General features: G+C 48.8%; 1 protein-coding gene across 1 annotated transcript in view; it reads left to right on the top strand.

Annotated features, from left to right (window-relative positions):
* LOC147123857 (retinol dehydrogenase 11) overlaps window positions 1–18862 on the top strand; it is a 64075-nt gene extending 45213 nt beyond the window's left edge. Inside the window, exons 3-6 of the mRNA XM_085976429.1 lie at window positions 1915–2004; window positions 4196–4387; window positions 7861–7970; window positions 18490–18862. Coding sequence (XP_085832555.1) covers window positions 1915–2004; window positions 4196–4387; window positions 7861–7970; window positions 18490–18693 — 596 coding nt within the window. The 3' untranslated portion in view covers window positions 18694–18862. The remainder of the gene's footprint in view (window positions 1–1914; window positions 2005–4195; window positions 4388–7860; window positions 7971–18489) is intronic.
* Window positions 18863–24929: the final 6067 nt, after the last annotated feature.

The following is a 24929-nucleotide window of genomic DNA, read 5'->3' as shown; positions in this document are numbered from 1 at the left end:
ATCTCCCGAGGTTTGGCTCTCTCCAGCCTCTCTCGCTCACCTTGTAACCTCCCGAGGTTTGGCGCTCTCCAGCCGCTCTCGCTCACCTTGAAATCTCCCGAGGTTTGGCTCTCTCCAGCCTCTCTCGCTCACCTGTGAAATCTCCCGAGGTTTGGCGCTCTCCAGCCGCTCTCACTCACCTTGTAATCTCTCGAGGTTTGGCGCTCTCCAGCCGCTCTCACTCACCTTGTAATCTCCCGAGGTTTGGCGCTCTCCAGCCTCTCTCACTCACCTTGTAATCTCCCGAGGTTTGGCGCTCTCCAGCCTCTCTCACTCACCTTGTAATCTCCCGAGGTTTGGCGCTCTCCAGACTCTCTCGCTCACCTTGTAATCTCCCGAGGTTTGGCGCTTTCCAGCCGCTCTCGCTCACCTTGTAATCTCTCGAGGTTTGGCGCTCTCCAGCCGCTCTCGCTCACCTTGAAATCTCCCGAGGTTTGGCTCTCTCCAGCCTCTCTCGCTCACCTGTGAAATCTCCCGAGGTTTGGCGCTCTCCAGCCGCTCTCACTCACCTTGTAATCTCTCGAGGTTTGGCGCTCTCCAGCCGCTCTCACTCACCTTGTAATCTCCCGAGGTTTGGCGCTCTCCAGCCTCTCTCACTCACCTTGTAATCTCCCGAGGTTTGGCGCTCTCCAGCCTCTCTCACTCACCTTGTAATCTCCCGAGGTTTGGCGCTCTCCAGTCTCTCTCGCTCACCTTGTAATCTCCCGAGGTTTGGCGCTTTCCAGCCGCTCTCGCTCACCTTGTAATCTCTCGAGGTTTGGCGCTCTCCAGCCTCTCTCGCTCACCTTGTAATCTCCCGAGGTTTGGCGCTCTCCAGCCTCTCTCACTCATCTTTGAAATCTCCCGAGGTTTGGCCAATGAAGGGACTGAGTGTACTGTTGTCAAATTTGCTGACGATACAAAGATAAGTAGGAAAGCAAGTTGTGAGGAGGACGCAAAGAGTCTGCAAAGGGATATCGATAGGTTAAGAGAGTGGGCCAAAATCTGGCAGATGGAGTATAATGTCGGAAAATGTGAGGTTAGCCACTTTGGTAGGAAGAATAAAAAAGCAAATTATTATTTAAATGGAGAGAGACTACAGAATGCTGTGGTACAGAGGGATCTGGGGGTCCTCGTACATGAAACACAAACAGTCAGCAGCAGGTACAGCAAGTAATTAGGAAGGCAAATGGAATATTTACTTTATTGCAAGGGGGATGGAGTATAAAAGTAGGGAAGTCTTGCTACAACTGTACAGGGCGTTGGTGAGACCACACCCGGAGTACTGCGTACAGTTTTAGTCTCCTTATTTAAGGAAGGATATTCTTGGAGGCAGTTCAGAGAAGGTTCACTAGGTTGATTCCTGAAATGAAGGGGTTGTCTTATGAGGAAAGGTTCAGCAGGCCGGGCCTATACTCATTGGAGTTTAGAAGAATGAGAGGTGATCTTATTGAAACATATAAGATTCTGAGGGGGCTTGATCGGGTAGATGCTGAAAGGATGTTTCCCCTCATGGGGGAATCTAGAACTAGGGGGCACAGTTTCCGAATCAGGGGTCGCCCATTTAAGACGGAGATGAGGAGGAATTTCTTCTCTCAGAGGGTCGTGAATCTTTGGAATTCTTTACCCCAGAGAGCTGTGGAGGCGGAGTCAGTGAATATATTCAAGGCGGAGATAAAGAGATTTTTGAAAAAAGGGGAGTCAAGGGTTATGGGGAACAGGCGGGAAAGTGGAGCTGAGGCCAAAATCAGATCAGCCATGATCTCATTGAATGTCTCGAGGGGCCGAATGGCCGACTCCTGCTCCTATTTCTTATGTTCTTATGAATCGAAGGGACTCTGTGCTGGGTAATTGCTCTGGCTCTGGATTAACACAGTCGAGTGTCTTCTCTCTCAGGTTTGAAGCCGGCAATCACCTCCGAGGGTTTGGAACTGACCTTTGCCACCAACCACCTGGGCCCATTCCTCCTGACAACCCTGCTGCTGGGTGAGTGATTCGCTCGGCATTGATGATAATACAGGTCAATAAGGCCATAAAAAGCAAACCAAGCACTGGGTTCATTTCTAGAGGGATAGAAATGGAAAGCAGGGAAGTTATGCTAACCTTGTATAGAGCCTTGGTTAGATCACACTTGGAGCACTGTGCACAGTTCAGGTCGCCGTATTATAAAAAGGATATAGAGGCACTGGAGAACGTGCAAAAAAGATTGACAAGAATTATACCAGAACTGAGAGATTATACCTATCAGGAAGGATTGAACAGGCTGGGGCTCTTTTCTTTAGATTATGAAGGGGTTCGATAGGGTAGACATAGAGAAGATGTTTCCACTTGCAGGGGAGACCAGAACTAGGGCCCATTGATATTTTTAAAAATTCGTTTATGGGATGTGGGCATCACTGGTAAGGCCAGCATTTATTGCCCATCCCTAATTGCCCTTGAGAAGGTGGTGGTGAGCCGCCTTCTTGAAACATAGAAACATAGAAGATAGGAGCAGGAGTAGGCCATTCGGCCCCTCGAGCCTGCTCCGCCATTCAATGAGATCATGGCTGATCATCCAAATTCAGTACCTGGTCCCTGCTTTCTCCCCATATCCCTTGACCCCTTTAGCTTTAAGAAATATATTCAACTCCTTCTTGAATATATTTAATGTATTGGCCTCTACTGCCTTCTGTGGTAGAGAATTTCACAGGTTCACCACTCTCTGGGTGAAACCGCTGCAGTCCGTGTGGTGAAGGTACTCCCACAGTGCTGTTAGGGAGGGAGTTCCAGAATTTTGACCCAGCGACGATGAAGGACCAGCCGATATACTTCTAAGTCAGGATGGTGTGTAACTTGGAGGGGAATTTGGAGGTGGTGGTGTTCCCATGCGCCTGCTGCCCTTGTCCTTCGAGGTGGAAGAGGTCGCGAGTTTGGGAGGTGCTGCCGAAGAAGCCTTGGCGAGTTGCTGCAGTGCACCTTGTAGATGGTACACACTGCAGCCACGGTACACTAGTGGCAAAGGGAGTGAATGTTTAAGGTGGTGGATGGGGTGCCAATCAAGAGGGCTGCTCTGTCCTGGATGGTGTCGAGCTTCTTGAGTGTTGTTGGAGCTGCACTCATCCAGGTAAGTGGAGAGTATTCCATCACACTCCTGACATGTGCCTTGTAGATGGTGGAAAGGCTTTGGGAGTCAGGAGGTGAGACACTCGCCGCAGAATACCCAGCCTCTGACCTGCTCTTGTTGCCACAGTATTTATGTGGCTGGTCCAGTTAAGTCTCTGGTCAATGGTGACCCCCAGGATGTTGATGGTAGGGGATTCGGCGATGGTAATGCCGCTGAATGTCAAGGGGCGGTGGTTAGACTCTCGCTTGTTGGAGATAGTTATTGCCTGGCACTTGTGTGGCGTGAATGTTATCTGCCACTTATCAACCAAACCTGGAGATCGTCCAGGTCTTGTTGCCTGTGGGCATGGACTGCTTCATTATCTGAGGAGTTGTGAATGGCACAGAACACTGTGCAGTCATCAGCGAACATCCCCATTTCTGACCTTATGTTGGAGGGAAGGTCATTGATGAAGCAGCTGAAGATGGTTTGGCCTAGAACACTGCCCTGTGTAACTCCTACAGCGATGTCAAGTGGCTGTGATGATTGACCTCCAACCACCACAACCATCTTCCTTTGTGCTAGGTATGACTCCAGCCAGTGGAGCATTTTCCCCCTGATTCCCATTGACTTCAGTCACTAATAAATCCAGTAAGAAATTCAGAAGAAAGTTCTTTGCCCAGAGAGCTATCACAGGGAGTGGTTGAGGAGAATAGCAGAGATGCATTTAAGGGGAAGCTGGATAAACACATGAGGGAGAAAGGAATAGAAGGATATGCTGATAGGGTGAGATGAAGAGGGGTGGGAGGAGGCTGGTGTGGAGCATAAACACCGGCATAGAATGGGCCGAATGGCCTGTTTCTGTGCTGTACATTCTATGCAACGTTCCTGTTAAGCTGTGCGGCCCCGGGGCTGTCTGGCGTTCCCGCGCAGGCCGATCACCGGCTTTTCAATGGGAGATTTCACACAAGCACGAAATATTGAATGGGCCGCGCAGTCCGTTAAAGGGACCGTGCACCCAAAAATAAATCAGGGGGAACATTGATTCTATGTAATTCTATGCCGTCCTGTCACAATCCCCTTTATAATTTTTAGATTTGGTGAAGCGCTCGCAGAATGCACGGATTGTGAATGTCTCCTCGATGAATCACAGAAAGGGGGAGATAGACTTTAGGCAGATGAGAGGCGACAACCTGCCACACCCCTGGGCAGATGCGATATACAACAACACCAAACTAATGAACATCCTGTTCACTCTGGAGCTCTCCAATCAACTCCGTCACACAGGTAGGAACAGCCGGGGCTGGAGGGGGGGATGGAGTCTGTCGCTAAGAGTCAGTGTTCACCCGGACACTCAATACTGTGCATTTATGAGGGCCGCAATCATTTGCATTTAGTACTGTTGTAGCAAACCTCACAAGACCTGGGTACGATACTGTAGTGGTTAAGAGCATAAGAAATAGGAGCAGGAGTCGACCATTCGGCCCTTCGAGCCTGCTCCTCCATTCAATATGGTCATGGCTGATCCTCTATCTCAATACCATATTCCCGCTCTCTCCCCATACCCCTTGATGCCTTTTCTGTCTAGAAATCTATTGATCTCCTTCTTAAATATATTCAGTGACTTGGCCTCCACAGCTGTCTGTGGTAGAGAATTCCACAGGTTCGCCACCCTCTGAGTGAAGAAATTTCTCCTCATCACAGTCTTAAATATCCTACCCTGTATCCTGAGACTGTGACCCTCCATTCTAGACCCCCCAGCCAGGGGAAACATCCTCCCTGCATCCAGTCTGTCTAGCCCTGTCAGAACTTTATACGTTTCAATGAGATCCCCTCTCATTCTTCTAAACTCTAGTGAATACAGGCCTAGTCGACCCAATCTCTCCTCATACGACAGTCCTGCCATCCCATGAATCAGTCTGGTGAACCTTCGCTGCACTCCCTCTATGGCAAGTATATCCTTCCTTGGGTAAGGAGACCAAAACTGCACACACTACTCCAGGTGTGGCCTCACCAAGGCCCTGTATAACTGTAGTAAGACATCCTTGCTCCTGTACTCAAATCCTCTTGCAATGAAGGCCAACATGCCATTTACCTTCCTAACTGCTTGCTGCACCTGCATGTTTGCTTTCAGTGACTGGTGTACAAGGACACCCAGGTCCCTTTGTACATCAACATTTCCCAATCTATCACCATTTAAATAATACTCTGCCTTTCTATATTTCCTGCCGAAGTGGATAACTTCACATTTATCCACATTATACTGCATCTGCCATGTATTTGCCCACTCACTCAACTTGTCTAAATTGCCTTGAAGCCTCTTTGCATCCTCCTCACAACTCTCAATCCCACCTAGTTTCGTGTCATCAGCAAACTTGGAAATATTACATTTGCTTCCCTCATCCAAATCATTGATATATATTGTGAATAGCTGGGACCCAAGCACTGATCCCTGCGGTACCCCACTAGTCACCGCCTGCCACCATGAAAAAGACCCATTTATTCCTACTCTCTGTTTCCTGTCTGTTAACCAATTTTCAATCCATGCCAGTATATTACCCACAATCCCATGTGCTTTAATTTTGCACACTAACCTCTTATGTGGGACTTTATCAAAGGCCTTCTGAAAATCCAAATAATATACTCAATATGAATATACTCAACGACTGAGCCTCCACAGCCCCCTGGGGTAGAGAATTCCCAAGAGTGAAGAAATTCCTCCTCATCTGAATCCTAAATGTCCGACCCCTGACTCTGAGACCATGCCACCCAGTTCTAAGGGCTAGAAATTCGCCTCCTTCGCGCCTCCTGTTAGCGCCTCCGGGGGGCGATATCGGGGCACCACCGGCTTTGCGACCGGGCGCGGCTGGAGTACCGACGCCCGCGAAATTCCCATTGAGGTTTGCAGCGACGGTAACCCCTAGTGCCACGATCTCCTGCACCCGGAGATCGTGACGTCATTGTGCTGTGCAGCGCCCCGGACCCGAAATTGGGTTCCGCCCCCTGCAGCATCTCCGGGTGACGACCCCGACAGCTGCAGGAGGCGTTGTCAGGGAGACCGGCCGCTTGAGCAGCGCTATTTAAAGGTGACGGTGGGTGCGTGACAATAAAATGTTCTGAATGCCGTACGTCCATTTTTCAGCACTTTCTTCGGCCGTGATCGATCTGTTAGAGTGCTTGGGGCTGATCGTGACGGATCACGGCTGCCCTCGGCGATGAGGGACCTCGTTTCAAGGCAGAGCCTGCAACGATGGCCTTTCCCTTTAAGGGAGGGAAGGAGCCTTCGTTCCCGGCAGCACTGACCTCGACATTGGGCAGCGTCGCACCGCTACCGCCCCTCTTGCTGGCTTTAGTGTTCCAGGGGAAGTGGTAGCGCTTGATTTAGCTCCACTTCCTTCCTGGAGCGCTAACAGCCAATTTACTGGAAGCCCACTATCATTAGCGTCTGGCGCTAATGTTTCAAGATTTCATAAGTTAGCGCTCCAAATGAATTTCTCCCCCTAAGAATCTTCAATGAGATCCCCTCTCATTCTTCTAAACTCCAGAGAGTATCGGCCCATTCTACACAATCTCTCCTCATAGGACAACCCTCTCATCCCAGGAATCAATCTAGTGAACCTTCGCTGCACCGCCTCCAAGGCAAGTATATCCTTCCTTAAATAAGGAGACCAAAACTGTGCCCAGTACTCCAGGTGTGGTCTCACCAAGGCCCTGTACAATTGTAGCGAGACTTACTCACTCCTATACTCTAACCCCCTTGCAATAAATGCCAACATGTCATTTCCTTCCTAATTGCTTGCTGTACCTGCATGTTAACTCTCTGTGTTTCCTGTACGCGGACACCTAAATCTCTCTGAACACCAACATTTAATAGTTTCTCACCTTTTAAAAATATTCTGTTTTTCTATTCTTCCTACCAAAGTGAATAAGCTCACATTTCCCCACATTATACTCCATCTGCCACCTTATTGTCCACTCACTTAACCTGTCCATATCCCTTTGCAGATTCTTTGTGTTCTCCTCACAGCTTCTTTTGATTTGTTCCTGGGATGTGGGCGTCGCTGATTACTGTCCCACCAGCTTTGTATCATCAGCAAACTTGGATACATTACACTCGGTCCCTTCATCTAAGCCATTGAGATAGATTGTAAATAGCTGAGGCCGCAGCTCTGATCCTTGCGTCACCCCACTAGTTACAATCTGTCACCCCAAAAATGACCCATTTATCCCAACTCTCTGTTTTCTGTCCATTAACCAATCCTCAATCCATACTAACCTATTACCCCAACCCCATGAGCCCTAATCTTGTGTAACAATCTCCTGTGTGGCACCTTATCAAATGCTTTTTGAAAATCCAAATATACTACATCCACTGGTTTCCCCTTATCTACCCTGCTTGTTACTTCCTCAAAACTTGTTGTTTTATATAAATACAACAACTTGGATTTATATAAATCTCTAACAGGTTTGGAGAACGTGATTTCCCTTTCATAAAACCGTGTTGACTCTGCCCAATCCTATTATGATTTTCTAAGTGCCTGTTACCATGTCCCTAATAATAGATTCTAGCATTTTCCCTACTACTGATGTCAGGCTAACTGGGCTGTAGTTCCCTGTTTTCTCTCTCCCTCCTTTCTTGAACAGCAGGGTGACATTTGCTACCTTCCAATCCGCGGGGAGGGATTGTTTTGAAATAAGGATTTGTGTTTGGAATTCCGTTCCCTGGACTCGTGTCTAAAGTCTTTTCTGGACACTGGCAGGTGTGACGGTGAATGCTGTTCATCCGGGAGTGGTGCTGACGGAGGTGATAAGGAATTACGATCTGTACATACGAGTCAGCTTCAACCTGATTGGAATCTTCTTCTTCAAGGTCAGTGCCCACGAGAGGCATCAGTCACATGCCCGCCTTGATGCCAAGGGAAACTCTGAGTGCCTGGTGATTAGAACATAACATAAGAACATAAGAAATAGGAGCAGGAGTAGGCCAATCGGCCCCTCGAGCCTGCTCCGCCATTCAATAAGATCATGGCTGATCTGATCCTAACTGCCAATCCACTATCACAGAACCATCTCCTGCATCTAACAGAATTAGACACACGAAATAGGAGCAGGATCAGGCTACACGGCCCCTGGGCCCGCTCCGCTACCCACAGGGCCATGACCGATCTGAACCTAGACTCATGTCCAAATTCCTGCCCGCTCCCCGTAACCCTTAATTCCCTTTACTTCTAGGAAACTGTCTATTTCTGTTTTAAATTTATGTAATGATGTAGCTTCTACAGTTTTTTGGGGCAGCATATTCCATGGACCTACCACCCTCTGAGTGAAGTAGTTCCTCCTCATCTCAGTTTTGAAAGAGCAGCCCCTTATTCTAAGACTATGCCCCCTAGTTCTAGTTTCACCCACCATCGGGAACATATTCCCCGCATCCACCCGATCCAACCCCTTCACAATCTTATATGTTTCAATAAGATCGCCTCTCATTCTTCTGAACTCCAATGAGTAGAGTCCCAATCTACTCAACCTCTCCTCATATGTCCATCCCCTCATCCCCGGGATTAACTGAGTGAACCTTCTCTGTGCCTGGCTCGGATAAAGAAAGGAGCAACTTGGATTTATGTGGCACCTTGCATGACCTCAGGACATCCCGAAGTGCTTCACTATTGAAGTGTATTCACGGTTGTAATGTAGGAAATTTGCGAATAGCAAGCCCCCACAAACAGCAATGTGATAATGACCAAATTAGCTGTTTCTTACTGGTGTTGGTTGAGGATAATTATTGGCCAGAACACTGGTGTGAACTCCCCTGCTCTGCTTTGAATAGTGCCACGGGATCTTTTACATGCACCTGAGAGAGCAGACGGGGACTCTGTATAATGTCTCATTTGAAAGATGGCACCACCGACAGTGCAGTGCTCCCTCTCTACTGCCCCTCCGACAGTGCAGCGCTCCCTCAGTACTGCCCCTCCGACAGTGCAGTGCTCCCTCAGTACTGCCCCTCTGACAGTGCAGTGCTCCCTCAGTACTGTCCCTCTGACAGTGCAGCGCTCCCTCTCTACTGCCCCTCCGACAGTGCAGCGCTCCCTCAGTACTGCCCCTCTGACAGTGCAGTGCTCCCTCAGTACTGCCCCTCTGACAGTGCAGTGCTCCCTCAGTACTGTCCCTCTGACAGTGCAGCGCTCCCTCTCTACTGCCCCTCCGACAGTGCAGCGCTCCCTCAGTACTGCCCCTCTGACAGTGCAGTGCTCCCTCAGTACTGCCCCTCCAACAGTGCAGTGCTCCCTCAGTACTGCCCCTCTGACAGTGCAGCGCTCCCTCTCTACTGCCCCTCCGACAGTGCAGCGCTCCCTCAGTACTGACCCTCTGACAGTGCAGCGCTCCCTCTCTACTGCCCCTCCAACAGTGCAGCATTCCCTCAGTACTGCCCCTCCGACAGTGCAGCGCTCCCTCAGCACTGCCCCTCCGACAGTGCAGTGCTCCCTCAGTACCGCCCCTCCGACAGTGCGGCGCTCCCTCAGTACTGCCCTTCTGACAGTGCGGCGCTCCCTCTGTACTGCCCCTCCGACAGTGCAGCATTCCCTTTGTACTGCCCCTCCGACAGTGCAGTGCTCCCTCTCTGTAAGAGCCATAAAAGCTTAAGAAAATACTTTAAAATAGTGGTTAAATGGCACAATACAGTTAATTTACCTGACCGACTTATTGTATTAAGAAACCCCCTATTTTCTTGCTCCAGTAGTATAGTCCGAGACACCCCCTTCATTCTTGCCACAATGGAACAGTCCCTAAGCCACACATGGGTGCAGCCATTTTACAGTTTAAACTGCACGTGGTTGAAGGAGGCAGAAGTTGTGAGGTTTGGAGCAGTACAGTTTTTGACCGTGTTCGTTTATACGTGTTTGCTTTGTAATTCCGTTTGTTAAGTGTTATAGTAAACAGTTTAAAAGACAAAGCTACGTTTGGGAACGTTTTATTTCGACACGCGTCTACTCGTTGTTAAAAACCCCACAGCTCAGTGGCTGCCTGTTTGGAAACTAAGAAGCGCCACTACATTAGTCAAAAACTAGCTCCCTAAGAAGGAAGGGACGGAATCGTCGGCGAACGTATACCCGAATGGTCACGGAGCCAGACGACAATATAAGAAAGCGAAGGTACAGTGACTGCTACTTGCTTTGTTCATTCTATTGAGAAGCTAAATAAGAGCTGCGGGTAAAATGGCCGAGGCCTTACGGAGCCAGGAGCTTCCATCAGTCAGAAAGATTGCTGGCCAAAAGAGGGAAATAAAGCTCACCCCAAAGGCAATGGAAGAGAAGTTACATAGAAGCATAGGTGCAAGGAAGGCTAAATTAGCTCAGATAACTGGAAAAATGAAGATAATCGATCGTCTCATGGAAGATAATGCTAATATTAAGAAAGCTGAAGACATGATGTATTACGATTTCTCCAAGCTGCATGAAGAATTTAATGTACTCAATGAAGATGTATCAGCACTTCTGCCTGAAGAAGAGGGAAACGCTGATCAGCACAACTGGTTTGATCTTAAATCAACCAGCATTAAGGACTATATCAAGGCCACGGAACAGTGGATGTTAAAGATTCGTCAAGACGCTGATACAGCAGAGAAAGATAAAGTTGACGATGAAGTCGGACCAGACGATAGCATTTCAGAGACTTCCGCCAGACCGAGCAAAAATCAAAAAGAAGGTAGCTCTGTTTCTGGACGCAGGTCAGTCGCTTCTACCACAAGCTCGTCGCGATGCATGAGAGCGGAGGCCGAACGGGCGGCGTTGATGGCGCGCGCAGCATCTTTAGCAGAGAAGCAAGCTCTTGAACGGGAAGAGGCCCAACTGCAGGTCCAAGAGGCCCAACTGCAGGCCCAACGGGCCCAGGTGCAGGCAAAGAAAGAACAGCTGGAGATAAAAACAGCTATCGAGGTCTCAGACGCCAGGTTGAGTGCGTACGAAGATTATGAAGGCTCACGGGATGGCGGGAGCCACTGCCAGTCAACGTCGTCACATAGAGTTGGATCCAGGGCACCTTCAAGAGTTACAACAGAGCCCGAAGGCAATCCCCTGGCATTACAGCATGGAAGAGTGGCCTCTCCACTAACAGGAGCACGTGATGCTACCCCAGACGTCAGACGGTCTAGACTAGACCCTGCTGATGACCACCAGAGGCCTGAAGACACAGGGAGAAGCCTATACCGAGTGATGCAACGTCAGAACGAAATTACAGAGATGCTTGTAAAACAACAGAATCTGTTTCGACTCCCTCAAAGAGACATACCAGTGTTCCAAGGCGACCCACTCAAGTATAAGCCCTTCATCAGATCCTTTGAACAAGCCATTGACTCCAAAACAGAGAGCAGCAGTGATAAGTTGTACAACCTGGGACAGTACACCAGTGGTAAGCCACAAGACCTGGTCAGAAGCTGTGAACACATGAGACCGGACCGGGGATACATAGAAGCCAGGAAGTTGCTGCAGGAGCACTATGGTAACGAGCTGAAGATAGCCACTGCATATATCGAAAAGGCTACCAAGTGGCCACAGATCAGATCGGAGGACGGAGAGGCATTGAACGCATATGTTCTTTTCCTCATAGGATGTCGCAACACCATGGAGGATGTTGAATTCATGGAAGAGATGGACAATCCTACGACTATGAGAATCATCATCTCTAAGCTTCCTTACAGGATGAGAGAACAATGGAGAAGAACAGCCTTTGAGATAATGGAGAGACGGAAAGGTAGAGCCAGGTTTGCAGACTTAGTGAACTTCATAGACAAACAGGCTAAAATTGCTAGGGACCCATTGTTTGGAAACATCCAAGATGTCAGCCCGACCACCGATGGAAGAGTGAAAGCCAAGCCTGTTGAATCAAAGACTCTCAGGAAAGGTGGTTCCAGGGGAAGCAGCTTTGCAACTATCGTCACCCAGACCGAGGAAGAAAGGCCCCAGAACTCATCCCCCAAAAAGAGCAGCACAGTGACGTCTGCTAATGCCTTTCAGAAGCCATGCTTATTCTGCCAGAAGAATCATACATTGGATTTCTGCAGCGACATCAAAGCACAGCCACATAAGGACAGAATCGAATTCCTGAAGTGCAACGGCCTATGCTTTGGATGTCTCTCTCAGGGGCACCTGAGTAGAAACTGTAAGCAAAGAACAACATGCAGAGAGTGCACTCGGAAACATCCCAGTCTGCTGCATATCCATAAAGAAGAACAAGTCTCTAAGAAGAGTGAAGAAAACAATACCGACGAGACGGTTGTTTCAAGTGCTCTGGTGTCGCTAGAACCAGAGACTTGTGGACTTACTGGGGCCAGTGACAGTGATTGTATTCTTGCCATCGCACCAGTAAGGATCAAGTCTAAGAGGAGTGAGAAGGTTGTGGAGACTGACGCCTTCATGGATCCAGGTAGTTCAGCAACGTTCTGCACATAATCACTCATGCGACAGCTGAACGTTAGAGGCAGAAGAACAGAAATCCTATTACGCACCATGGGTCATGAGAAGTCAATGCAAAGTTATATCCTGTCAGACCTAGAAGTGTGTGGACTTGAAGAGAAGGACTTCATAGACTTGCCTAATGTTTTCACACAGAGGGAGATTCCTGTTAGAATAGGGAACCTAGCCCTGCAGAAGGATGTGGATAGATGGCCTTACCTAGAAAAGGTGCGTCTCCCATACATTGAAGCAGAAATTGGCCTATTAATTGGAACCAATGCCTACAAAACTATGGAGCCATGGCAGGTGATAAACAGCAAGGATGACGGACCCTACGCCGTCAGGACAGCCCTTGGATGGGTAGTCAATGGACCGGTAAGGAGAGATGATGGCCACAAGTCGAACAAGGAGGAACGACAAAACGTCACAGTTAATCGCATCTCTATCGCAAGCATTGAAGAGCTGTTGATACAGCAGTTCAACGCAGACTTCTCAGAACGCAGCTGTGAGGAAAAGACAGAGATGTCACAAGAAGACCATCAGTTCATGGGTTTGATGACAAGGTCTACACAGTTCATTGATGGCCACTATCACATTGGTTTGCCACTGAGAAGACAGACCGCGAAGATGCCGAACAATCGCTGCATAGCAGAGCAACGCGCCATCAGTCTAAAGAGAAAGCTGAACAAGAACCCCGACTTTCACGAAGCCTACAAAGACTTCATGAGAAACATCATAGCGAAAGGCTATGCTGTAAAGGTGCCCGAGGAACAGTTGAACAGAGACGATGGAAGGGTCTGGTACATTCCTCATCACGGGGTGTATCACCCAAAGAAGAAAAATATCCGTGTAGTGTTTGACTGCGCCGCCTCATTCAGAGGAACTTCACTGAATGACCAGCTGCTTCAAGGTCCTGATCTAACTAATACCCTCATTGGCGTCTTGACTAGGTTTAGACAAGAGCTTGTTGCCATGATGGCAGACATAGAATCAATGTTCTACCAAGTTAGAATCCCTGATGAAGATGCTGATCTTCTGCGCTTCCTTTGGTGGCCAGATGGCGACGTTAGTCAAGCGATGGTGGAATGTAGAATGGCCGTACACTTGTTCGGAGCCACATCATCTCCCAGCTGTGTAAGCTACGCTCTCAGAAAAACTGCAGAAGATGGCAAAGGCAAAGCACCATCAGAGGCTGTGGAGACAATCTTCAGAAACTTTTATGTCGACGACTGTCTGAAGTCCGTGTCAACAGAAGACGATGCCATCGCACTGTCAAGAGACCTTAGAACTCTGTGTTCGAATGGAGGATTCCATCTGGCTAAGTGGATAAACAACAGCAGAGCAGTTCTAGCTTCTATCCCAGAAAAGGAAAGAGCCACTGAAGTCAAAGATCTGGACCTGAGCCACGATGTCCTTCCTATCGAAAGAGCTCTTGGTGTACAATGGTGCATCGAGTCAGACACGTTCAACTTCAGGATAATGGTGAACGAAAGACCATCCACAAGACGAGGGATTCTCTCCATGGTCAGTTCCATCTACGACCCTCTTGGATTCCTGGCACCACTCATTCTGCCGGTGAAGCTGATGCTACGAGAGCTGTGTAGAGACAAGAGAGGATGGGATGAAGATATCCCAGAAGGTCAAGCTCAGAGATGGCACAGATGGTTGACAGATTTGCAACAACTTTCTAGCTTCAACGTCAGTAGATGCATCAAGCCCGCGAGTTTTGGAGTTACAAAGACGGCTCAACTACATCATTTCTCGGACGCCAGTGAGGACGGCTATGGCACGGCTACTTACCTCTTGCTGACAAATCAACAGGGCCAGAAACATTGTGCCTTCCTCATGGGGAAATCCAGGGTGGCTCCGCTGAAGCAGGTCACCATCCCGAGACTGGAATTGACGGCAGCGGTTGTTGCAGTTAAAGTTGACCAGGTGATGCGGAAAGAGTTACAGCCCCCATTAGAAGAATCTGTCTTCTGGACGGATAGCACGACGGTGCTGAAGTATATAGAGAATGAGAAGATACGCTTCAAGACCTTCGTAGCAAACAGAATCTCATCCATTAGAGAAGCTACACAACCATCTCAATGGAGGTACGTAAACACCTCATTAAACCCAGCAGATCAAGCCTCACGAGGATTGAAGGCTGAAAATTTCATGAGGAGTGAAACTTGGATACAAGGCCCAAGTTATCTGCTGGAAACAGAGAGATCATGGCCAGAAAGACCAGATATGCCAAGTCAGATTGCTGAAGACGACGTCGAAGTCAAGAGATCAGTCACAGTAAATCTCATAAATACGAAAGAGAACTTTGACACAGTGAACAAGCTTGTTAACCATTTCTCAGGATGGCACCAGTTGAGGAAAGCAGTTGCATGGTTTCTAAGGTTGAAAGAGTTGCTGCTACACCTGAGCGGTAAGAGAAAAGAGTACCGAGCCACTATCAGTCAGTCTGAAAGTAACCCTGATAAGCAGAGAATGCTTCTACAGCAGTATACGCATCATCACAAGAGCACATTGGGCAAGAATTCATTGACCGTGGAGGATTTGGCCAAGGCTGAGAAGGAGATAGTTCGCTTCAGTCAAAGACAAAGATACCCAGAAGAAATCGAAGCTCGACAGCGAAATACTCCAATCAAGAAAGGTAGTCATATCTACAAGCTGGACCCTACACTGCAAGATGGAGTACTGAGGGTGGGAGGGAGACTGAACAAATCTGCTATGCCAGAGGAGGCCAAGCATCCTGCTATCCTTTCTAAGGACCTCCGGGTTGCTACCCTCATTCTTCAGCATATACACCAGAGTATTGGGCACAGTGGGAGGAATCACGTGCTTGCGAAGCTAAGACAAAGATACTGGATTCCAGGAGCTAATTCCGTAATAAGAAAAATACTCTCTGAATGTATTGTTTGCAGACGGTTACACGCTAGAGCTGGGGAGCAGAAAATGGCAGACCTGCCTGAAGACCGTTTGTTACCAGACAAGCCCCCATTTACAAACGTAGGGGTGGACTATTTCGGGCCTTTCGAGGTAAAGCGAGGACGGAGCCTTGTCAAGAGATATGGTGTGCTTTTCACTTGTTTGACCATCAGAGCTGTTCATATTGAGGTGGCACACACGCTTGACACTGATTCCTGTATTAACGCCTTGCGGCGCTTTGTCTGTAGAAGAGGACAGGTGTCCATTATGCGTTCTGATAATGGCACTAATTTCGTCGGAGCGGAGAGAGAACTACGGGAAGCTATTGAAGGTTGGAATCAGCTTAAAATACAGGAAGCCATGATGCAAACAGGAATTAAGTGGATCTTCAATCCTCCGGCTGCATCCCACCACGGAGGTGTCTGGGAAAGGCAGATACGCACCGTAAGAAAACTACTCAGTTCTGTACTGAAGCAGCAAGCGTTTGACGACGAGGGACTCCAAACCGTTCTGTGCGAGGTCGAAGCCATCATTAATGACCGACCGATAACTAAGACATCAGATGATCCCAATGACCTCGAAGCCCTGACTCCGAACCACCTGTTGTTGTTGAAAACACAGCCAGCCATGCCCCCGGGAGTCTTCAAAAAGGAAGATCTGTATGCCCGTCGGAAGTGGAGGCAAGTTCAGTATATGTCAGACCTTTTCTGGACCAGATGGACAAGAGAATACTTACCTCTGCTACAGGAGCGTCAAAAATGGTCCAAAATAAAGAGGAACTTCATTGTCGGAGACATTGTCTTAATTGTGGATGATTCAACCCCCAGAAATTCTTGGTTGATGGGAAAAATAATTAAGACCATGCCAGACTCCAGAGGCGTCGTTCGTCGCGTTTGTTTGCAAACCAAGACCAGTACCCTGGAAAGACCGATCACAAAGCTCTGCCTGCTACAAGAAGCAGCGTGAAAGGTTCCCGAACGAAAAAAGTGGACACTTATATTGTAAATATGTTGAACTCATTAGTTTATGACTCTTAATGTTTGAGTAATTGATATGCTTCATGTGCCTAGTCAATTAGGGGCCGGAATGTAAGAGCCATAAAAGCTTAAGAAAATACTTTAAAATAGTGGTTAAATGGCATAATACAGTTAATTTACCTGACCGACTTATTGTATTAAGAAACCCCCTATTTTCTTGCTCCAGTAGTATAGTCCGAGACACCCCCTTCATTCTTGCCACAATGGAACAGTCCCTAAGCCACACATGGGTGCAGCCATTTTACAGTTTAAACTGCACGTGGTTGAAGGAGGCAGAAGTTGTGAGGTTTGGAGCAGTACAGTTTTTGACCGTGTTCGTTTATACGTGTTTGCTTTGTAATTCCGTTTGTTAAGTGTTATAGTAAACAGTTTAAAAGACAAAGCTACGTTTGGGAACGTTTTATTTCGACACGCGTCTACTCGTTGTTAAAAACCCCACAGCTCAGTGGCTGCCTGTTTGGAAACTAAGAAGCGCCACTACACTCTCTATTGCCCCTCCGACAGTGCAGCGCTCCCTCAGTACTGCCCCTCCAACAGTGCAGCTCTCCCTCAGTACTGCCCCTCCGAAAGTGCAGCGCTCCCTCTCTACTGCCCCTCCGATAGTGCAGCGCGCCCTCTCTTCTGCCCCTCCGACAGTGCAGCACACCCTCAGTAACATTTGAAATCCTCCAGTCCTCTGGCACCACTCCGATATCGAAGGAGGATTGGAAGATTGTGGCCAGAACCTCAGCAATTTCCACCCTTACTTCCCTCAGTAATGTAAGGTACATCCCATCCGGACCAGGTGACCTTTCTACTTTGAGGACTGCCAACATTTTAAGTGCCTTTTCTTTATCTATTTTTATCCTATCCAATATCGCCACTGTCTCCCTCTTCACTGTACTCCTCTCCCTTCACTGTACACCTCTCCCTTCACTGTACTCCTCTCCCTTCACTGTACGCCTCTCCCTTCACTGTACTCCTCTCCCTTCACTGTACACCTCTCCCTTCACTGTACACCTCTCCCTTCACTGTACACCTCTCCCTTCACTGTACACCTCTCCCTTCACTGTACACCTCTCCCTTCACTGTACTCCTCTCCCTTCACTGTACTCCTCTCCCTTCACTGTACTCCTCTCCCTTCACTGTACACCTCTCCCTTCACTGTACTCCTCTCCCTTCACTGTACACCTCTCCCTTCACTGTACACCTCTCCCTTCACTGTACACCTCTCCCTTCACTGTACTCCTCTCCCTTCACTGTACACCTCTCCCTTCACTGTACCCCTCTCCCTTCACTGTACTCCTCTCCCTTCACTGTACACCTCTCCCTTCACTGTACTCCTCTCCCTTCACTGTACACCTCTCCCTTCACTGTACTCCTCTCCCTTCACTGTACACCTCTCCCTTCACTGTACTCCTCTCCCTTCACTGTACTCCTCTCCCTTCACTGTACACCTCTCCCTTCACTGTACTCCTCTCCCTTCACTGTACTCCTCTCCCTTCACTGTACTCCTCTCCCTTCACTGTACTCCTCTCCCTTCACTGTACACCTCTCCCTTCACTGTACTCCTCTCCCTTCACTGTACACCTCTCCCTTCACTGTACTCCTCTCCCTTCACTGTACACCTCTCCCTTCACTGTACACCACTCCCTTCACTGAACTCCTCTCCCTTCACTGTACTCCTCTCCCTTCACTGTACTCCTCTCCCTTCAATGTACACCACTCCCTTCACTGTACACCTCTCCCTTCACTGTACACCTCTCCCTTCACTGTACACCTCTCCCTTCACTGTACACCTCTCCCTTCACTGTACACCTCTCCCTTCACTGTACACCTCTCCCTTCACTGTACACCTCTCCCTTCACTGTACTCCTCTCCCTTCACTGTACACCACTCCCTTCACTGTACTCCTCTCCCTTCAGCATTCTGAATTGAAGAGAATGTTCAAGCACGTTGACTTCTTGATATTTTTTTTGATGTTCTGCAATTCTCTGTGTTCCAGTCTGCCAAGGACGGAGCCGTGAGCCCCATCTACTGTGCTGTGTCCAAGGAAATGGAAGGTGTCAGTGGGAAGTACATCGACAGCGACTGCTCCCTCGCGCTGCCCTGTCCAACAGCACAAGACCAAGCCTTAGCTAAAAAGCTGTGGGACGTCAGTGAGTCGCTCACCGACCTCGACAAGAGGACAACTGGAGAGACAAGTTAATGGAATGTGATTCCTCCCAGGCAGTCCTTAGAGCAACACATGGACTGCAACTGGAAATACCTGCTCCGAGCTTCCCAATCTCCCGTCCCCTCCCCCTCTCCTGTCCTCCTCCCAACCTCCCGTTCTCCTCCCCCTCCCCGTCCCCTCCCCCTCTCCCGTCCCCTCCCCCTCTCCCGTCCCCCTCCCCCTCTCCCGTCCCCCTCCCCCCTCCCCTCCCCCTCTCCCCTCCCCCTCCCCATCCCCTCCCCCTCCCACTCTTCCCTCCCCCTCCCCCTCTCCCGTCCCCCGCCCCCTCTCCCGTCCCCCGCCCCCTCTCCCGTCCCCCTCCCCCTCTCCCCTGCCCCTCCCCCTCTCCCCTCCCCCTCTCCCGTCCCCCTCCCCCTCTCCCCTCCCCCTCTCCCGTCCCCTCCCCCTCCCCCTCTCCCCTCCCCCTCCCCCTCTCCCGTCCCCCTCTCCCCTCCCCCTCCCCCTCTCCCGTCCCCCTCTCCCCTCCACTCCCCCTCCCCGTCCCCTCCCCCTCCCACTCTCCCCTCCCCCTCCCACTCTCCCATCCTCTCCCCCTCTCCCGTCCCCCGCCCCCTCTCCCGTCCCCCGCCCCCTCTCCCGTCCCTCTCCCCCTCTCCCCTCCCCTTCCCCCATTCCCCTCCCCCTCTCCCGTCCCCCTCCCCCTCTTCCCGCTCCCCTCTCGCCCGCTCCCCTCTCCCACGCCCCCCTCCCCCACGCCCCTCTCCCCCGCTCTCCCCATCTCCATTCCCCCCTCCCCCACTCCCCTCTCCTCCCCTCTGCACCCCTCCCCTTGCCCCTCTCCCTCCCCTCTCCTCCGCTCTTCTCCGCTGCCCCCCCTCCCCTCCCTTCTCATCCACTCCACTCCCCTCTCATAGAAACATCGGAACAGGTGGAGGCCATTTAGCCCCTCGAGCCTGTTCCGCCATTCAGTGAGATCATGGCTGATCTGCGACCTAACTCCATATACCCGCCTTTGCCCTGTATCCCTGGATACCTCTGGTTAACAAAAATTTAGCAATTTGAGATTTAAAATTAACAATTGATCTCGCATCAATTACTGTTTGCGGAAGAGAGTTCCAAACTTCTACCACCCTTTGTGTGTCGAAGTGTTTCCTAATTTCACTCCTGAAAGGTCTGGCTCTAATTTTTAGACTATGCCCCCTAGTCCTAGAATCCCCAACCAGCGGAAATAGTTTCTCTCTATCTACCCTATCTGTTCCCCTTAATATCCTGAAAACTTTCATCAAATCATCCCATAATCTTCTAAATTCCAGCTGTGTAATTTCTGCTTGTAACTTAATCTTGGAGTCCGGGTATCATTCTGGTAAACCTACGCTGCACTCCCTCCAAGGCCAATATATCCTTCCTAAGGTGTGGTGCCCAGAACTGCTCCCAGTGCTCCAGGTGTGGTCTAACCAGGGCTTTGTACAGCTGCAGCTTAACTTCTACCCCCTTGTATTCTGGTCCTCTAGATATAAAGCCCAGCATTCCGTTAGCCTTTTTGATTATTTTCTGTAACTGTTCATGACATTTTAATGATCTATGTGTCTGAACCCCCAAGTCTCTTTTGGACCTCCACCGTTTTTAGCCTTTCACCGTTTAGAAAGTGCCCTGTTCGATCCTTTTTAGGTCCAAAGTGGATGACCTCACATTTGCCTACATTGAAATCTATTTGCCACCTCTTTGCCCATTCGCTTAATCTTTCAATATCCCTTTGTAATTTTATGCTTTCATCTACACTGCCTAGAATGACACCTATCTTTGTGTCATCGCCAAATTTGGATATCTGACTTTCTATCCCATCACCTAGGTCGTTAATAAATACTGTGAATAGTTGAGGCCCCAACACTCTCCTCCACTCCCCTCCCTTCTCTCCCCGTTCCAAAATTCCATAGATTCTAGAACGGTTCCCGAGGATTGGAAGGTAGCAAATGTCACCCCACTATTTAAGAAAAGAGGGAGAGAGAAAACGGGGAACTACAGACCAGTTAGCCTGACATCAGTAGTAGGGAAAATGCTAGTCTGTTATTAAGGATGTGGTAACAGAGCACTTAGAAAATAATAATAGGATTGGGCCGAGTCAACACAGATTTATGAAAGAGAAATCGTGTTTGATGAATCTGTTAGAGAGTTTTTTGAGGTTGTAACTAGTAGAATAGATAAGGGGGAACCAGTGGATGTGGTGTATTTGGATTTTCAGAAGGTATTCGATAAGGTGCCACACAAGAGGTTATTAAACAAAATTAGGGCTCATGTGATTAAGGGTAATATACTAGCATGGATTGAGGATTGGTTAATGGACAGAAAAGAGAGAGTAGGAATAAACAGGTCATTTTCGGGTTGGCAGGCTGTAATGAGTGGGATACCGAAAGGATCAGTGCTTGGGCCTCAGCTATTCACAAACTATATTAATGATTTGGATGAGGGGACCAAATGTAATATATCCAAGTTTGCTGATGATACAAAGCTGGGTGGGAATGTAAGTTGTGAGGAGGATGCAAGGAGGCTTCAAGGGGATATAGACAGGCTGAGTGAGTGGGCAAGAACATGGCAAATGGAATATAATGTGGAGAAATGTGAAGTTATCCACTTTGGTAGGAAAAATAGAAAAGCAGAGTATTTTTTAAATGGTGAGAGATTGGGAAATGTTGGTGTCAGAGGGACCTGGGTGTCCTTGTACACGAATCACTGAAAGTTAACATGCAGGTACAGCAAGCAATTAGGGAAGCAAATGGTATTTATTACAAGAGGATTTCAGTAAAGGAGTAAAGACGTCTTACTGCAGTTATATAGGGCCCTGGTGAGACCACACCTGGAGTATTGTGTACAGTTTTGGTCTCCTTACCTAAGGAAGGATATACTTGCCATAGAGGGAGTGCAATGAAGGTTCACCAGACTGGTTCCTGGGATGGGGGGATTGTCCTATGAGGAGAGATTGAGTAGACTCGGCCTATATTCTCTAGAGTTTAGAAGAATGAGAGGTGATCGCATTGAAACAAACAAAATTCTTACAGGGCTTGACAGGGTAGATGCGGGGAGGATGTTTCCCCCGACTGGGGAGTCTAGGATCAGGGGTCACAGTCTCAGAATAAGGGGTCGGCCATTTAGGACTGAGATGAGGAGAAATTTCTTCGCTCAGAGGGTGGTGAATCTTTGGAATTCTCTACCCCAGAGGGCTGTGGAGGCTCAGTCGTTGAGAATATTCAAGACAGAGATCGATAGATTTTTGGATATTAAGGGAATCAAGGGATATGGGGATAGTGCAGGAAAGTGGAGATGAGGTAGAAGATCAGCCATGATCTTATTTGTTGTGTATGTAATATGTGTGCTACTTTGAACCTATGGACAGGACTGCACTACTTGTAGGGCGTAGTGATACGCAGTACCACTCCTGGCCATAGGGGTATAAATAGTACTGTGGGTACTGATCTCCCCTCAGTTCCCGCCTGTGGGCCTGAAGTAAAGACCTACGTGCAGTCCCTACCTCCAACCAGTAAAGACCTGTTTGAGTTATACGTTTAAGTCTATGTGTTAATTGTTCAATACAATACACATACTTAACACTGGCGACGAGTCGGTTCGAACCCTGCGGCAGTTATTCCACGGCGGCTTCATCCAAAGACAGGACGTTGAAGAGAGGTTTCAATCCTCAACACCCCACTCAAAACTGAAGGGCAGCAGAAATCCTGACAGCTTCCAGCGACTGGAAGCGACAGGCATTAGGACCCTGAAGCCTCCATAACCTCGTGGGTAAGCCAGAGCCCGGGAGGGAGCGAGCAAGAGCCGCGCGAGCGGGTGAGCCAGAGGCCGGGAGCCGCTTCAAGTGCGAGGCGCAGCGCGGGCCAGCGATCGGGACCAAAGATAAGGGCCGCACTCGGGCGATCGCGGCGAAGATAAGGGCCGCACTCGGGGGCTGAAGGGAGACGGCGTCGGGGGACGGGTGAAGACCGCCAAGCGCGGGAAAACCGCCATTTTGTGGGCGGAGGACGACGGCAAGAGCGGGAAGCCGCCATCTTTGATAACAAGTAAAGAAAATAAAATCTGAGAAATTGCAAATCTACAATGCCTAAACACGGGAATATTAGCACCTTTGATAGTGACCTCGAAGATTGGGCCATATATGTTGAAAGAGTAAAAAATTATTGTAAGGCCAATAAAATTCGTGACCAAGATAAAGCTCTAACATTATTAAATTTAATGGGTGCGAAGACATACGGGCAATTGAAACACCTGTTATCACCAGATGAACCGGCGGATAAGACGTTCGATGAGATTGTTACTGTCCTGAAAGATCATCTAAACCCCACGCCGCTGATGCTAGCGGAACGATTTAAATTTTATGACAGAAGGCAACTACAGCATGAAAGCAATGCTTAATATTTGCTAGAATTGCGTAAATTAGTGAAATATTGCCAGTTTGGAACGGGACTGACAGATGCACTACGAGACAAATTTGTGTGTGGATTATTTAAACAGGATACACAAAAGCGACTGCTCGAGGAGAATGAGCTGACGCTTGAGAAGGCGGTCACTATGGCAGCAGCACACGAAGCCGCAGCGAGAGGCACGGCAGTAATGCAGCTACGGTCACCGGAGCTCAGTGCACACAAATTGGGTGTGAGTTCTGGCAAATGTTATCGTTGTGGAAAGACAACGCATGATCAGAACCAGTGTTGGTTTAAAAACCAAGAATGCAGAACATGTGGTAGGCTTGGACATATAGCTAGAGTATGCAGGTCAGGGAAGAAGACCAGCAACAAGAAGTCACCGCAAGGGAAATACGCAAAGGTACACAAGGTGGCCGAACAGGAGTCCGATTCAGACGCTAGCAGTAATGAACTGGCTAGCTTAAGCTGTAATGAACTGGCTAGCTTAAGCAGTATTGAACTGGCTAGCTTAAGGGTACTCAACGTTGGTAAGGGTGCAGACCTCCAGACAATTTGGGTTACTCTTCAGATAGAAGGAGTCCAAGTAAAAATGGAATTGGACACTGGATCGGCATTGTCGGTCATGAATAAGAAAGATTACAGAAGGTTATTCCAACATATTCCCCTACAGGATACGGAGATTATATTGACAACCTACACGGGGCAGAGAGTGTACCCCATCGGGACAATAAAGGTTGCAGTGGCCAACAAGGGCGAAGGAAGTCAAATAATGGACTTATATGTGCTACCGGAGGGAGGTCCACCACTACTAGGCCGGGAGTGGTTTAGAAACATAAATATGGACTGGCATTCGCTAAAAGCCATAAAGAGTGAGAACTCGGTGCAGATAATCAGCCCAGACTCTAGAACTGATGATGGTAAGACCAACCCATGTGCAAAAGACAAAGTTTCAGCACAGAATTCCACTGAGCAACAACAACATAGTTTAACAGAGAATTCTGAGTCTGTCAAGTCTACTGATATGCACATTTTTGAGGGACACTGGGCTCGAACTCAACTCCATTTCAAACTACAACAGCAATTAGAACAAATGCTTCGCCGTTTTGAGCAAGAGTTGAATGCAACGAAAGAGTTCTTTGATATAGAGTTGGAGAATCTGGAAAGACAACAGAAGCAGCTGATGGAGAAAATGGAGCAGGAGCACACAAAACATCTGATGTCAGAGGAGTTAACGGTCAGCCAACTCCTGCATATGCTGAAGGACAGGACTCTGAAATGGGAAAAACTTGAACACGAACTTCAATATTCAAACGAAAGGGGTTCGGAGCTCTCAAAGGTTATTGGAAGAGGTGAGGTGGCAACACAGACTGAGATGACTGCAACAGAGCAGCCCTTGGATGCCAAAAGTACGCTGACTCACGTCAACGTAGAACAACAGACCGCTGAAACAGCTGCTCCGGTAGAGGGATTGAATAGTCCGATCAATCAATCTCCAAAAGAAGTTGAAGTAGTAAAATCTCAAATGAGGTCATTAGTAAACGACTTGCTGAAAGCCCAGAAAAAGCTGGATGAAGAGGTACGCATGAAGAAGTCTCTTCAGGAAAGATGTCTGGACTTGGAACAAAAGCTGGCTAACGCCCAGCTGGGTATGGAGGAAATAGAAGACCCTCTCGCTGGCCTAGATCAGGACGACACCGAATATTACTATGTCCTGTCCTGCCCAACTTGTAACTTCGACTCCCACCATACAGAAATCATGGAGGAGCACCGAAAGTCTACGGAACATCGGGAGAAGGTGGCTCTACTACAAAAAAAGGAGGAAGAGAAGGAGGAACTGCGCAT

This window comes from Somniosus microcephalus, chromosome 2 (assembly GCF_052327205.1).
Source record: "Somniosus microcephalus isolate GS21.2 chromosome 2, FLI_Smic_1.0, whole genome shotgun sequence".
NCBI lineage: Eukaryota > Metazoa > Chordata > Chondrichthyes > Squaliformes > Somniosidae > Somniosus > Somniosus microcephalus.
The sequence above is the reverse complement of the archived record's forward strand: the minus strand, read 5'-3'. Positions and strand labels throughout refer to the sequence as shown.